The 15,769-nt window shown below is 33.0% G+C and overlaps 2 protein-coding genes and 2 non-coding genes across 4 annotated transcripts; all 4 read right to left on the bottom strand.

Annotated features, from left to right (window-relative positions):
- Positions 1-655: 655 nt before the first annotated feature.
- Positions 656-742, bottom strand: TRNAM-CAU. The gene is given in 2 exon segments: positions 656-691; positions 705-742. It is a non-coding gene; the product is annotated as a tRNA-Met (tRNA).
- Positions 743-1,567: 825 nt separating this feature from the next.
- TRNAM-CAU lies at positions 1,568-1,654 on the bottom strand. Its single transcript is given in 2 exon segments — positions 1,568-1,603; positions 1,617-1,654. It is a non-coding gene; the product is annotated as a tRNA-Met (tRNA).
- A 1,708-nt stretch (positions 1,655-3,362) lies between these two features.
- LOC121991947 (peroxisomal membrane protein PMP22-like) lies at positions 3,363-7,688 on the bottom strand. The gene is made up of 7 exons (XM_042546033.1): positions 7,528-7,688; positions 7,349-7,447; positions 6,354-6,455; positions 6,184-6,259; positions 4,892-4,962; positions 4,713-4,798; positions 3,363-3,810 (listed from the first exon to the last, which is right to left on the bottom strand). The coding sequence occupies exons 1-7, from the start codon at positions 7,597-7,599 to the stop codon at positions 3,756-3,758; spliced, it is 561 nt and encodes a 186-aa protein (XP_042401967.1). The 5' UTR covers positions 7,600-7,688; the 3' UTR covers positions 3,363-3,755.
- Positions 7,689-8,586: 898 nt separating this feature from the next.
- On the bottom strand, positions 8,587-10,849 carry LOC121991948 (50S ribosomal protein L28, chloroplastic-like). The gene is made up of 2 exons (XM_042546034.1): positions 10,498-10,849; positions 8,587-9,209 (listed from the first exon to the last, which is right to left on the bottom strand). Exons 1-2 carry the CDS (start codon positions 10,751-10,753, stop codon positions 8,977-8,979), a joined length of 489 nt encoding a protein of 162 aa, XP_042401968.1. The 5' UTR covers positions 10,754-10,849; the 3' UTR covers positions 8,587-8,976.
- Between the last annotated feature and the right edge of the window lie 4,920 nt (positions 10,850-15,769).

Raw genomic sequence — 15,769 nt, 5'->3', positions numbered from 1 at the left:
GATTATGTTTTATATCATATAATCTTAATTATATGATTATTTGATAATCACATAATTAAAATTATATATGATAATTTAAATCAAACATAATGATAATTAATATTTAGAGATCACCCATCATCACCGAAAATTCGCACCATAATCATTGGTCATTGTCAGAGTCCGGCCTACCTCGATTCATCGCCCACCTACTCAAAATCACTATGTCCGTAGCAGACCATCGTTCCATCCTAACCTCGATTCACCCGAAGAACTTGGCTTAAACAAACCCGTGACCTACCCCATCCCTGATCTGAGCCGGATCAATCCACTTTAGCTAACTATTATTTAAAAAAACAATAGGTTAAATGAAATATATTTATAAGAGGGGTATTTGGGAAAATAAATCGGATACAGTAAAGTTTGGATGTCTCTTTTGTTTTTCTTCTTCTTTTTATCCATTTTGACCAAATTGGGCATTTTGACCAAGTAAATCTAAACGCTTGGCACAAAAAAAATAATAAAATAAAAGTAAATCTTTGCTAATTAATTTTATAATCTTAAATTCTCTACTTTCTGGCACAAAGTTATTTTGGTAAAAAAATATATATATATTCATTCTGGCTGACATAATTTCGCTACAAAATAAACATGGAAATTAACTAGTAAAAAACATTGGGGTGAGAGAGGCTCGAACTCTCGACCTCAGGATTTCTCAGATAAGCTATGAGACCTACGCGCTAGCCAACTGCGCCACCACCCCTCTTGTTTATCATGGACAAGATGTTTATTTTATATCTTAATATTATTAAATTGTAATTTATAAATTGTCAGATTAATTATTATATTATTATAATTTTAATAGTTCTTATATTTTTTGTAGGTTATCATGGATATTTAAACCAATTTAAATATTTGTATATACCCATAAATGCCTGACGTATTTATACTCAAACTCCATTTGTCATAAGTAAGCACAGCTAAATTTAGTCAGTCAGTGAAAAATTTTGATTAAAAAAAAAATCAAATGATAATCGTAGTTAGTTTCATTGACTATTTCTAAAAATGATCGGTCCGATCCTATGAAAATTTTCAATCATCAGGGTAAATCGGGAAACGCACGCGACGATCAATCCAGAAACCCAGCATCTTTTGATTACGCTTTCCATTTAGAAGAAAAATTTCTGTAAATACGTTAGTTACGTTTCTTATTTAGAAGAAAAATTTATACAAATACGTTGTAGCTGAGGTTTGAACCGTGAAAATAAGTAGAGGGGTATTTGTGAAAACAATACGATAAATGAAATGGATTAAGTAGAGGGGTGTTCGTGAAAATAAATCGGATACAGTAAAGTTTGGATGTCTTTGTTGTTTTCCTTCATCTTTTTATCCATTTTGACCAAATAAATCTAAACGCTTGGCATAAAAAAAAAAAATAAAAAATAAAAGTAAATCTTTGCTAATTAATTTTGTGACCTTAAACTCTCTACTTTCTGGCACAAAGTTATATTGGTAAAACAAAATATATATATTCATTCTGGCTGACATAATTTCCCTACAAAAAAAAAAATTGACTAGTATAAAAAATTGGGGTGAGAGAGGCTCGAACTCTCGACCTCAGGATTTCTCAAATAAGCTATGAGACCTACGCGCTAGCCAACTGCGCCACCACCCCACTTGTGTGTAAGTGACAAAATGTTTTATTTTATATCTTAAATAAAATTAATTTGTGTCAGATTAATTATTCTATTATTATAATTTTAATTGTTCTTAGATTTTTTTTGTGAGTTATCATGGATATTTAAACCAATTTAAATATTTGTATATACCCATAAATGCCTAACGTATTTATACTCAAACTCCATTTGTCATAAGTAAGCACACCTAAATTTAGTCTGTCGTTAAAAAAATTTGAATAACCAATCAGTTGAATATCTGATATCAATTAAGAAATATAAAATTGAGCATGTGATTGAATTGAGCCATGCCAAGTTCGAATCTAACACGAGCCCATGCCAAGTAAAAAGGTTGCAATTGATGGGTTATCTAATTATGTCAAAAATACATTTTTTCTAGAAAAAAACCAAATATGTACATTAATTTTGTATCTAAAAGTCTAAAATAATTTTTTTAAAATAATGCTTTCAAATACAAATTAGTCACGAATATCGACAATGTTAGTATAATATTTCCTTACATGATTCAAATAATATTGGCATAAAAACTAATGCGTAAAATGAATTTTAGTCTAAATAGACTTGTATTATGAATATTAATTTAAAGAAATACAATAAAAAAAAATGTTTATGAATGATGAGATATTTGAGAATAAATCTTTATCGGTGAAACTCATGAATAAATTGAATTGTTGATGTTGAGAACAATAAAATAAACCATGTAATTAATTAGTTCACTTTTCAATATGTATTAATTTTATAAGTTCATAAGCTCATTTAAAAGGATTTTTTTTTAAATTTTGAAAAAAAACATTGGACAAAAATCAAAATGATAACATCGTACTAGCGTACTTTTTTAAAAAAAAATAAATTAAATGAATATTATAGAAGTTACAGACTAATTTTTATCTTAATCATGATTAAATTAGGTTCATTTAAATATCATAAAATCTCTATAGTTCAATTTGTTCATTGAGTAAAATTAAAATGATATAAAATCATTAACTAATTTTTACATATTTTAGAAATATAATTGTATGCTAATTTCTATATGATTAAATAATATTCATTTTAAAATTAATAAGTGCTATAAAATCCAAATCATTTATTTTACTTATTAAAATATTATTTTAATTAAATAATCACTCAAATAAATAAAATCAAAATGATAAAATCACTGTTATTAAAGTTAACAACTTACACTAAATACTAACTTCTAGATGGCCGAATAATCAAATAATGTATTATAGAAACTAATTATTAACTTCTACCCAACCAAATGATGAGATAATATAACGATATTTAGACGCATCACTTTAAATGAGACGTTAATTTGATTTTAATAAAAATGAGACATCCATAAAAAACGAGACGCCCATATAATAAAATCACAAATGATGAATGCCCATTTGATTTTTACCCAAATATATTTGAAAAGAAATAAGAAATTATTAGTAACAGAATCAGTACAGTTTTTACTTGAATAAATAATATAATAATATATTTTAGAAGAAAGAAAATCGATACTGAAATCGAAAATATTCACTGAACAAAGATATCGAATTGTAATAATCCAAAATACTTGATACGAATGTTACCCATTTACGCAGGAAACAATATCGATAACAATTGTTCCTTGATGAAGGTCTCCAAAAAGGATCGTTACTTATAATTAAATCCTGTTCAAATTTTACTAAACAAAATAAATTAGCTGCAAATAATTTTATAATGATTGAATATGAGAAAACAAAATGAGAATCCACATGATATAAAGATCGAATACAATATCAAATACTAATAGCCCCGACCAAGGATGAAGCTAAATGAGTCTAAGTTGGAGTTTGATCGAATTATAGCTTAGTGGAGTTTAGCTTGACTGAACCACCTGAAGATATAGCGAGTCGCATCAGTTGTTTGAATCCTGTTCGGGAACTAAACTCCACTCAACCATTAGTCGACCGGAGTTCATCCAACTCAAACCCAATTTTCAATCAAGGTTAAAGGAAGATTACCTTAGCTTAGACATAACACAAGCTATTATAATTCTACAATAGATAGAAAATTAAGTTGTAAACAAGAAGTCGACCTTCTGATCCAATTTTATGCCTTCTTTACAGTAGCAGCTGATCGTGCTTTTAGGTTCAGAAAAACACCCCTGCAAAAACAGATGTAAGAATAAAAATCAACCTCGATTATAATATGACATCAAAAATAGATAAGACAATTTTTATATTTTTTGCCAAAAGAAAGGTAGAAGAAACACAACAAAGGAGGCAAGGTAAAACAATTTTATGATTTATAATTAATCCCTGTGCTTTCAAGTAAATTAAAAGGCAAAACCCAGACAAGAATATGTTGAAATGAAGGTAAAGTTACAGGGGAGAGATTCAACAGCCAAGGCAAATGCAAAACTCTATAAGTAATGAAAGGAAACTTTCATGGGGAACTTTTTGGTGTCACATCCAGAATTGAAAGGAGAATGAGATATTTATTAATAAATGTAATATAACTTTAAAGTTTTCATCAAATCTGTTACAATTTTTTTTCTAGCCTATCACAACATTTAAGTTTCATAATTAAATTTAGCATTTGTCGGTAATTCATCTAGTTTCGATCAAAACAGTGATTTAACATCCACATAGCACTTTGACAACCCAGCAAGCTATTTCATTCATCTGTGCCTATTGTAGAGCTTGGAGGATGTGCATTCTTTGACTAAATTGACAAAATCATGTGTAATTGAGTAGTGAAGGTATACACCAAAGACTTAAGGAGCCCAAAATAGAACTGAACATACTAAAAGTGCAATCTCTTTGCTGACAATGCAAGTTGCAAAAGAGCAAACAAATGTCACCATATCATAAACAGAGTTGTGTGGGACTTCGGTCGCACACTATTAGTAGAAGCGAATTGAGCATTAAAGAAATGGCTACACGTTTTGGGATCTTTGATTGCTAGAGTTAATAAACCATCATTTTGATCCATGATGATCAAACATTTACAACAGGAACTCTTTAAGTAGATGTATATTAATTTTATGGATAAAGAAGCACAAACCAGCAGGAAGCAACAAAGCTGTGGAACAGGACGCGTAGCTGGAGAGGCATGTACTGATAGTTTATCCACCCAACTATTGGCCAAAACTGTATATATGCAAATAAAAAATCCAATAAGAAATACAGTAAGAGCATGAGACATGGCGGCATATTAAAGAATACAATTCTAAAGGATGATACCTTCCATGCAGTCAATTGGATGGATGGGTAATCATTCCTTATTTTCTTGCTCACTAGGCTAAATGACCTTCCTGCACTTGCAAAACATGTAAAAGCTTGACTAAGTTCATCTTTGAAATCACAAAGTACCTAATGTTCACAGAGGTTTCAATAGTAAACACCCAATAACGCTGCAGATGGATAATGAGAATATTCAAATAAAAACACCGATAAGAAATTTAGGTTGATATTGAATTGTAGCAAATGAAAAAGACTACTTGAAGTAAAAGAAAAACATGCATCCAAAAATCAAATAATCTGCATAAATTTGCACTTGAAACAGTTACAAGAATTGAAAGAAATAAAGAGAGTAGTTACGTTGACATCATGAAATAAAAGTGCTAGTGGATTATTCTTCTAAGTTATTTGTTTGTATGCTTGTAGTTTTCCAGCAATAACTATAGTTGGTAGATCTTCAACTGCTGGGGATTTCTTCTAACTGTAGGTAGATCCATTTTGTCACATTATTGATATGAAAATGATTCAATGTTGACATCATAAAAGATAGATTCACTTTTATCACCTCATTGATATGAAAAAAAAAATCACCACTTATCACCTAAATAGGTTGAATGTTCTTCCTGCACTCGCAGAACAAGAAATGGCTTGACTAAGTAATAGACTTCACAAAGTAGCAAATGTTTTCAGAAGTTTCAACAGTAAACGTCCAAAAAAGTAGTTAGTGTGAAACACCAAAAAGAACTTCAAGTTAATACTGAACTATAGCAAATAAAAGGGCTCCTTGAAGCAAAAGAAAATCATGCGTCCAAAAGTCAAATAATATGCATAAACTTGCTGTTGAAACAGTAATTTAAATTAAAAGGCATAAAGAGGGTAGTTATTATAACATCTTGAAATCAAAGTAGGTCCTAGTTGATTACTCTTGTAAATAGTTTTCCACTATTAACTAGAGCTGGAAATTGTTCAACTGCAGAGAATTTGTGCTTAAAAGATAAATAATCTTTGTCACATTATTTATAACAAAAACATTCAATACGTATAAGCCAACTAGAAGTTTTTGATCTGGACAAAAAATTGAGAGTTATAGACACATGACCATCAGCTATCTGGGAAAAAGATGAAATAAGTTTATTAAGAGAATAAGATTCAAAAGTGAGTTAAAGGAAAACAGAGTAATTAGTAACAAGCGTAGAAAATTATAACAAAAAAAGGTTTCAAACCAAGAGTAATTAATTTATATGGAAAAGTTCTATGGCGATAACTTCACATAGGGAAGGTCATAGAATGCAAACCTTCAACAACTAATCCATAGTATGCCATAAAAAACATGTTATTCCACGGTGAGGACGTTAGTTGTTCCAAAATTACCTGATCAGATAAATTTCTTAATGAAAATCTAAAAAAACTCAGATATATAATCAGGACATCAAATTACTTGATGAGAACATATACAATAAGCTACCTTTTTGGCAACAGTTTCATTTCCTTTCTTTCCCTTAAAAATTTTTTCCATAAGTTTGTGGAGGAAGTGGCCGAAAGGTCCAGCATAGATAAAACCATAGAGCTGCAAAATGTTTACAATTTGCATAAAGTGAAAAAACAAAAAAAAATGCCATCAAAATAAGATAAACTTCATTGGGGGAAAAAAAAATCATAAACTTCTGCAGCTTAATCAAACAAAGATTATTGCTATAAGATACAATTGTGCATTTATTAAATATCAAGAAACATTAATCATGGTTACACGACTTTAAATATGTTCAAGTAAAAGAAACTGATGAAGACAGTTCGGTTGGTTACAAATGCACTCTTAATGGTATTCAAATAAATTTAAAACTAACGGCCACTTTGAAGAATGTACAGCATATTTTGCAGGTTAAATTTGAAAAGCCATAGACAGTGACAAACAATCTTGCTCTTCACTTTCTACTGCTTTTTTCTACACATAGACGTAGTTCATTCCACTTTATCAATTGATCAACATTATAAAGAATGGACAATGAATAACAAACACCAACTGAATAGATGCATTATAAATCTTCACTTTCCTCCTTCTTGTAAGTCATGAACAATCTAAAATGAAAAAATTCTGCATACTTTTCTACATACTCACTACAAAAATTGCAGCGCTGAATGCTGATAGCAGCACAATTGAACTTGTCCACAGAATTCATCCATCAGCAAATTAAAATTTGAGACAGATATAACTACTCCCGACGAAACCAGCAGAGAGCAAAACTAGTAGAATTTGCAAAATGATATAAAACAAACAAGTTCTCACTTCTACTACTGATGGAACATAAGAGCACAGAATCAATAAAATGAGGTTTCAGGATGCCTATAGTTCAAAATGATATTAAATGATATATTTTTTCCCCCTTCTGAACAGAAGTCCCTAATTTACCAAAGAACAAAAACAAATCCAATGAAAAAAAGGGGGGAAAACAAATCATTTACCATGAGGAGAAGCAACCTTCTCAACTGGAGCTTCTTGACCCCGGATATCTTCTGCGCGATCGCGTCGCTACACCCGGCCAAGATCCCTGAAGTGATGGCCTGCCATGTATCAAACACGATGATAAGAAGAACAAAACCGATCAAAAAAAAGGAACAAAGTTTGAGACAGCAACCCGTACCTTCGTTCTGAGGGGATGGAGTTGTAGTTGCCGAAGGTAACGCTGCCATGCCACGAGCACGATCTCCGACATGGCTGCGATGGAGCGAAGCGAAGGGGAAATACGGCAAAGTCAAGGAAAGAGAGGAATTTTAAAGGACTAGTGAAACTTAGAGAAAGGGGAAATTTTAATTTGCCCCTGTAAGTTCGCTTCTCTCTGTCAAAATGATCCTTGTCATTTCATGCTAAACATTAACGCTTTTAATTTGTCTAATAAAATAATAAATATGTACTCATAAAAAAAATCAAATCACATATTAAATTAGGAATCATCTTCCATAATCTAACTTGTTGGTATTGACTATCAAATGGATCAAATTTTCTTTATAAGTACAATTACTACAAGGATGAATTCATAATTTATTTATAAATCGACTTTCAATCAAGATTTGATTCCCTCAAAATCAAAATAATAAAGATTCATCTCCAAAGTCATTATTTTTCTTTCTTTCTATTCATGTATGGAAACTATATGTTAAACTAAATTAAGTGTTAATGGTAGGGTGTGTAAATTCAAGGGAGGTAATTTTTTGATATTGTCAAAATGGTAAATTAGTTGGACTGAAATGAAATTTGAGGCAAGGACGGTTGGAAAAGGAAATAAAATATTAAAACGGGCAGGTGAGAATGTGAGATTGAGAAGGTTAGGCGATATTATTATTTATTTGCATATATAATATCAAAAAATTGAAGGATTGATTTGTTACCATTATGGTTATTTAGAAAAAAAAAAAAATTGAGATAATTAATTTTATAGTTATTTAGAAACTTTTAATAGAATTTTTAAATATTGAATAATATCTTTTGATAAGTACACTATAACTTAATCAGTATTAGTCAAACAAATATTAAAGATACACACACAAGCAGAGAAATACTCCATCAATTGTACAAGATCTTTTTCCTTGACCCTTCTGATGGATATCAGACCTATTGTATATACAAACACACAGAAACAAATACATCAATAACTATACTCCTACAACAACAATATCAACAAATACAACAACAAAAGAAAACATAAAAAAAACATCTATTTTGATGTTTTATTTAATTGCCAAGAAAAATACCCTACACAAACCAAGCAGCACTGAACTCATCCTTGTACAGTGATGTCATTTGAACTACAATGTAAAACATGCTTCTACAAATTTATTCCAGACATGTTTCAGTAGCTGAATCTGAATTAGACTATTTGTACTTGTGTGGAACAATCTCTGGAGAGATAATGTCTATCCTAATTAGTAAGACATGCATCACACAAAGCATTTTGAAATCTTTTGTCCTGGTAAATTTACAGCCAGTTGGAAGTAGAAATGACAACAGCCAATGAACTAAGAAGTGAAAATCACCTTGACGATTTTATTAAGCCATAAAAGGGAGTAAAGGCATGGTCATTGGTAATTCAGGTTCATTCTTTTCGGAGGTCAATTCCAGCCTTCTTAGCAACAGCATCCAGACCATTCTTCTCAATGGTCTTCAGTGCCTTTGTTGACAAGCGTAGTTTTACGTATCGTTTCCCTGCTTCCCACCAGATCCTCTTGTACTGCAAATTGACAAACTGGAGCTTCTTTGTCTTGTGGTTTGAGAAGGAGACTTTATTTGCTCTGTTAGCCTTCTTCCCGGTAAAAGGGCACACCCGCCCTGAAAGCACAAGGAAGATTCATTTGTCATCTGAATGTAGGGCCAAATTATCCACGAGGGATACCAGGTTAAGGTGCCACAGTAACACTTGGCTTTTGTAATTCACTTTTGGCTCGAAGAAATAACTTCAATTGCAGTGTTAAATAGAGAAAATTAATAACTCGCGCTGGTATTAGTTTGTAAAATAAATCACATGGGATAGACTAGAAGACGAATTTGAAAGAAATGTGCTTATATAACCAACATGTAAATGATAGCAGGATATAATTATCTAGACAACAATTTTCGTTCAAATAAACCAACAAACTAACAACCTCAAAGTAAATCGCCTAACCAGATAGGGATCTGATCAAAGCTCTTGGAATGGCTTGAGACTGACTGTATTGGTCTGAATCTAGCGAACTCATCGGATAAGACAATGGCATTCCCACAAACTTTGTCAGTGAGTCTCTTTCCAACAACATAATTAGTAGATTAGTAGCAGATGTGGTCAAAACATGACAAAAGTCAATTCAAATTATTTAAGATACTGACTGACCATGGAAGTCACTTGTGAAAAAAGACCTAAAAAGGATCCAAGAGTGGTCTATAGTTATGGATCATTGAATGCAATGATCAATCAAACTCACGCACATAACATGTGACAAGAAGGGACACATCTATTAATTTAACTTGATTGTTGGAGTGTGACCCTGCTGGGCAATTCTGGGCATCCCTTTGTTTCATCTCTTTCAAGTGCAAGCTTGGAGGCAAATACAATCCCATCAGACCTTCAAAGAAGGGTCGAACCAATGCATACAAAACTTCAACCATCATCACTCTCTGTCTTAAGCATTAGATATGTTGAAGTATTCAAGATTAAGAAGAGTAAAGCAAGATGCAATGCTATATGAATACCTTAAGAACAATGAGATCAAAGAGATAGAAAATTCAACAATTAAAATTGGGAATAAAAACAGTCACCATTTGCAAATATTTGCTCATGAATCGACTAAGATGTTGCTTATAGGCATTGTAAACAAAGCCAACGTTAGGTTTGAGGTTGCGTACTAAACAGAGAGGGAAAGCAAAAAGCCATTCAACGAGACAAATCTTATATAAATCTGAAACAGGGTGCTACTTCAACTCCTAAGTTGGCTCTTGAGGGCGTAGTCTATTAAATGGCATGCCACAAGCTTCACGTTTTAACCAAATGTTCGTCCTTTATCCATGGATATCTATAATGTTAGGAATTCGAAACGAATCGCCCAAATAAAACTATAACTAATCGGAAGAGGCGAGTCATTACGAGCAACAACGGGGCCAATTGGAAGCTTGTGAGGAGCCCGAAGTGAAGGGAGACTGGTGGTGAAGATGACAGGGAAGCCGACCAACTGGGACCTGCCGAAACCTAGTGCTCCAGCGGAAAAAGTCGTGGCGGGAGAGAAGCTTCCGGAGGAAACCCTAAGCTTGGAGGCGGACGAGGAAGGAGGAAGCAGTGTGTGCCGGTGCGCCCTGGCGAAGAAAAGCGCCGTCGGAGGCGCCGCCATGGCCGCCGCCGCCATGCGTTGCGGTTGTCCCGGCGGAGGAAACCCGAGGAGAGGCGAGTGGAGGAGGGAGGAGCCGAGGCAATGGAATGGAATGGAATGGATGGACAAGAGCGAGACGAGATAACTGATAAGGGGTTGCCCCATGGGCCGATGGATAACGGCCCAATTTAAAGTTTTTCTTGTGTTCCTCCGTTTCCCGCGTTATTTAAGCTTTTAAATATAAGATGGCGTTGGATATGATTTTAAATATCATTGTTAAAAATAATATTTGATTAGTTGAATATTTTTAATGGGAACGAATATAATTTTTTTTAACGTTAAAGAAAAATAAAGGAAAAAATTAGATGTTATAGAAAGTTGAATATGAGAGAAAAATATGATGAGAGAGAATGATGAGAAATGTAAATGTGATGAGATAAAAAATACGATGGGAAAAAACGAAGAGTGTGAAAGTGTGGTGAGAGAAAATGAGGAGAGAGAGCGTGATAGGAGAGATTGGTGAAAGAAAAAATACGATGAAAAAGAAAGTGTGATGGGAAAAAATGAAGATAAAAAAATATGATAAGAGAAAATTATAAAAGATTGAGGAGATAGAAAGTGTGATGAAAAAATGAAGAGAGTGAAAGTATGATGAAAGAAAATAAGAAAAAAGAGTTTGATGGGAGAGAATGAAGAGAGAGAAAGTGTAATGAAAGAAAATAAGGAGAGAAAGTATGGTAGGAGAGATTGAGAAGAGAGAAAGTGTGATGAAAAAAATAAGGAAAGAGTGTGTAATGAGAGAGAAAGTATGATGAAAGAGAATGAAGAGAAAGAATGTGTGATGGTAAAGAATGCAGGGAAAAAATGATAGATCGAGAATGTGTGATGAGAAAGAAAATATATTGAAAGAGAAAGTATAATGAGAGAATGAGGAGAGAGAAAGTCTAATGAGCGATAATAAGGAGAGAGAAAGTGAAATAAAAGAAAAATTGAATAAATATATTAAGAGTATTTTTGTCCAAAACTTAATTTTCATTCTCATTCCTATCAAAACTCAAGGGAAGAGGTGAGTTTCATTAATACCCAAATTTTTGGGTTTCATTTCAAAATCTTGATTCCATTCCTATCGACCAAATACAAGATTTAGGAATGAATCAATTCTTTTATTTTTAAACTCCTTAGTCAAACGTCACTTAAGTCTTTTTTTTTTTTTTTTTGATAATCTTAGTTAATCTCATTGACTATCTCTGGGAGTGATCGACCCAGTCCTACGGAATTTTCCGACCGATAATCAGGATAAATCGAGAAGCGCACGTGACGACCAACCCTAAACCCTAAACGTCACCTAAGTCTTGTTAATACTTGTGATGGATTAGGATGATTTACTTTTTAAATTAAATGTCCTTCCACTTTCTTCATTTGATTATGGGGAGAAACACTTCAAGTGAGCAAATTGGCTGAGGGCTTCCATATTGATGAAAGTTATTGGATTTTATAATTCAATATTGGTGTTAAAGTAGATTCGTTATATTAGCAACCCCTTAGTGTTGGCTCTACGAATATAGAGGGAGGTACATGCAGGTACACAGACATCAGACGCATAGTGGGATAAATCTCAGGTCGTCAGTTCCTGAGAATCGACCCTTGACCATTACGTCAGAGATGTCTTTTGCCCATCGTCTGTGATACACCTTGGGAACTACGATATTGGTGTTAAAACTAATATATGATGGTGTTAATGCCAACGAGACATTGAACGTATTCAAGTAATTGAACACGTTCAACGGTTGTTTTATAAAAAAAAATAAAATAAAATTCTCACGTGGTGTGTGAATTGAATTGAACGCGTTAAAAAATTATTTCATAAGGCTTGTATGCGTGCACTAGGTGAGAGAAATATGAGAGGGTCACATGGGTGCCCTCCCATATTTTTTTTATTAAAAAATAAAAAATTAAAAATTAAAAACCAACAAATGAAATTATTTTATGCAATAAATATATTTAAAAATATTGTTATTATTTATTTTAAATAATAATCATTTAAATTAGATAAATAAAATAAAATTTATATTTATTTAATATAAAATAAGAATAAAGATAAATGAATGGACAATGGGATCCACAAATAATAAGTGTTAATGTTCAAATTAACATAGAAAATTAATATGTTAATATAATTTGCATGTGACATGTGGATCCCCACGATAATAAGTGTTAATGATAAAATTTATGAGAGAATGAAGATATTAATATAATATGTATGTGACATATTCTTACACTTTTTAATAGAGACTAGATTCTCTGGTCAATAAATGAACAAGGGGATGAATCACTTACAATTTAAATCAGATCGTGGTCGCGATCCGACTGTAATTAGTTGTGATTCCTCTATGGGTTTATCATCCCCCAAGTTATAGTTTGGGTCGGGATGAGGGACCGGAGGCTGCTCGAAAGTCGTCCCCTGTTGGGCACTCGGCAGTCTAGTCACTTGCCTACTACTGACGGCCTCAGGGCGGCCTCTAACCATCCATCTCGACCCAAACTATATTATGGGAGATAGTGAATCCAGAAAAGGATCACAATTAATTACGATCGGATCATGATCACAATTCGATTGTAATTATAAATGGCATCTTTTAATATATTTTTTTTATAAACAAAGAGATCTGACATCCTTTTAATGAGATAGTGGGTATTATAACCTCATTAATGTAGATGTTATTTCTGTCTATTGTTAAGTTATATATTTTTTAACCCCACTAATACGGGTGTTATTTCTGTTTATCTCTATTGCTAAGTTATATATATATATATATAGAGGAGTGATCTCCTGCGTGCTCGCACAATGTGCGATTGTGTGCGTACGCAGGAGATCACTCACTGTTTTTTAAAAAATTTTATTTTTTTAATATTTTAAATTAAAAAAATCAATTAAAAATTAACATTTCCTTATATTAATTTATAATGCATTAATATATCCCCTCAACATATTACAATACTCAATAAATACTTAAATTTATTCTATTTTAATTATTTTTAAACCAAACACTATAACCTAATTAGAAAACCTGAACCCTAGAGATAAAATCTAAAAAAATAGCTTAAAAATTATAATTCAATTGGGAAGTATGAAGTACTATACTATGTTGAGGGGATATATTAATGCATTAGAAATTTATATAAGAAAATGTTAATTTTTTTAATTTAAAATATTAAAAAAAAATTTAAAAAAACGAGTGATCTCCTGCGCGCCTGCACAGTACGCGACTGTGCGCGTGCGCAGGAGATCACTCCTCTGTATATATATATATATATATATATATATATATATATATATACAGAGTTGTTCTGCTGCGGAACAACTCCTGCGGACGTGGCAGCTGTCGCGTCATAAGGCAGGGGGATAAAGAATTATTTCGCCTAAGCCCTAACTTCGTCTCGACAACTCCACAGGGTTACTTCCTCCTCGCGTCGCGGTAGCACACGAACCAGGCCCTCGTGCCCTCCCTCGCGCCTAGCTTCTCGCGACCGCTGGCACCTGACTCCTCGCCGTTGCGGACCTTCTCGTTGCCGCCACGACCAGCCCTCGGCTTCCCTCCCTCGGCTTCCCTCCCTCGGAAGCTTTGCTCGCGGCCTCCACCCTCGCGACAGACGACCCCGTGCCGCAACAAGGCTTACAAACAAGCTGTGAGGCTCGGCGAGACGAAGCTAGGCTGCCCAAGCTCTCGGCCTATCTAGGGTTTCAGGCGCCTCCCTCACACGTTCACCCAAAGAATCTAGGGTTTCTCTTGCAGGTAAAACCTCATTTGTTTCTTTCTATTTCTATTGCAGGTTTGATCTTATAAGAAATCAGTAGTTTAATTGATGTTCGATCGCAGTGTTTTGTTCCGTTCGACTCATCAAATTAGATTTTGTTCAGTTTGGCAGTCTTGATTTTATACGACATATTGTTGTGGTTTTTGTTTGGTCTTCGAATGTTATTGCTCTTTGAAGTAACAGCATCAGTTGCTATAAAAAATTTGGTCTTCAAAGTTTCTTTTGAAACTTGCAGTTTTTAATGCAGTTTTTAACACTTATATAAAATGTTATTGTTTAGCGTAATTTTATTAAATTTTACTGTTTAGGTTGTTAGTTTCTTTTAACACTTATAATGTTATTGGTCTTCGAAGTAACAGCAGCAGTTTCTATAAGTAACAACAGACAGTAATTTGGTCTTCGGAGTGTATAAGGAACTTGCAGTTTCTATTGTAGTTTTTAATACTTGTGCAAAATGTCATTGTATAGCTTAATTTTGTTAAATTTTTCTGTTTAGGTTGTTATTGAATGACATCATCAAGTAACAGCAGCACCAACCATACCAAATATGAAACTGTACGATGCAGGGACTGTGGATTAACAGCATTTGTGCTAGTCTCTAGATCGATCAAGAAGCCAGGAAGACTATATTATGGATGTAGGCAACATGGATGGTTAAAGTGGGTGAGTTCCGATACTGGACAAAATGTAGACACCAATGATATATATTTTAGGATGGTGGCAAGAGTGGAGTCAAGAGTAAGACGTGAACATGTTGCTTATCCTTGCCATAATATGAGAAATTGGAATGTACCGTTTATGGTCTGGATATTAGTGATAGTGAACTTAATTCTTTTAGCTATATACTTGTTTTGTTTGTTAGTTGGTTTAGTTAAGTAGTACTAGTATTGTAATGTGACAAAGAAATTAGATGGGAAATTAGAAGCATGTACTTGTATTTTGTTTATATTCTGGAAGTTGTAATGGATCAATAGTTTTGAGTAGCTCTATACATATTTAGTTTTATGAATTGCTGTACTCCGTCTTTGATGTCTACCCTTTTCCCACTATACATATTTAGTTATGAATTGCTCTATACATGTTTAGATCTAAATAATTCTTGGTAGTAAATTTAGAAATATAGATGTATCCTAGTGGATGGTGTATTGTGATAAAATTTTGTAACTCTCCAAGTGTAATACATTCTGGGTGAGCTTTATTGTGGCTCCTTGGTTTATGAGGAGGAGGAAAATTTTT

Source organism: Zingiber officinale, chromosome 6B (genome assembly GCF_018446385.1).
Source record: "Zingiber officinale cultivar Zhangliang chromosome 6B, Zo_v1.1, whole genome shotgun sequence".
In the NCBI taxonomy this organism is placed as follows: domain Eukaryota; kingdom Viridiplantae; phylum Streptophyta; class Magnoliopsida; order Zingiberales; family Zingiberaceae; genus Zingiber; species Zingiber officinale.
Note: the sequence above shows the minus strand (reverse complement) of the source record. Positions and strands in the feature narration are given on the sequence as shown.

What these genes read in the sequence shown, in the direction of transcription:
- LOC121991947 (XM_042546033.1), bottom strand. Translation starts at nt 7,599, where the DNA reads ATGTCGGAGATCGTGCTCGTGGCATGGCAGCGTTACCTTCGGCAACTA. An exon ending in GAAGGTTGCTTCTCCTCATG is followed by an intron (nt 6,456 to 7,348) that starts GTAAATGATTTG and finishes AACATTTTGCAG; the next exon opens with CTCTATGGTTTTATCTATGC. An exon ending in CTATGGATTAGTTGTTGAAG is followed by an intron (nt 4,963 to 6,183) that starts GTTTGCATTCTA and finishes TTGCAAGTGCAG; the next exon opens with GAAGGTCATTTAGCCTAGTG.
- LOC121991948 (XM_042546034.1), bottom strand. Translation starts at nt 10,753, where the DNA reads ATGGCGGCGGCGGCCATGGCGGCGCCTCCGACGGCGCTTTTCTTCGCC. An exon ending in AATTGGCCCCGTTGTTGCTC is followed by an intron (nt 9,210 to 10,497) that starts GTAATGACTCGC and finishes TTGTGCTTTCAG; the next exon opens with GGCGGGTGTGCCCTTTTACC.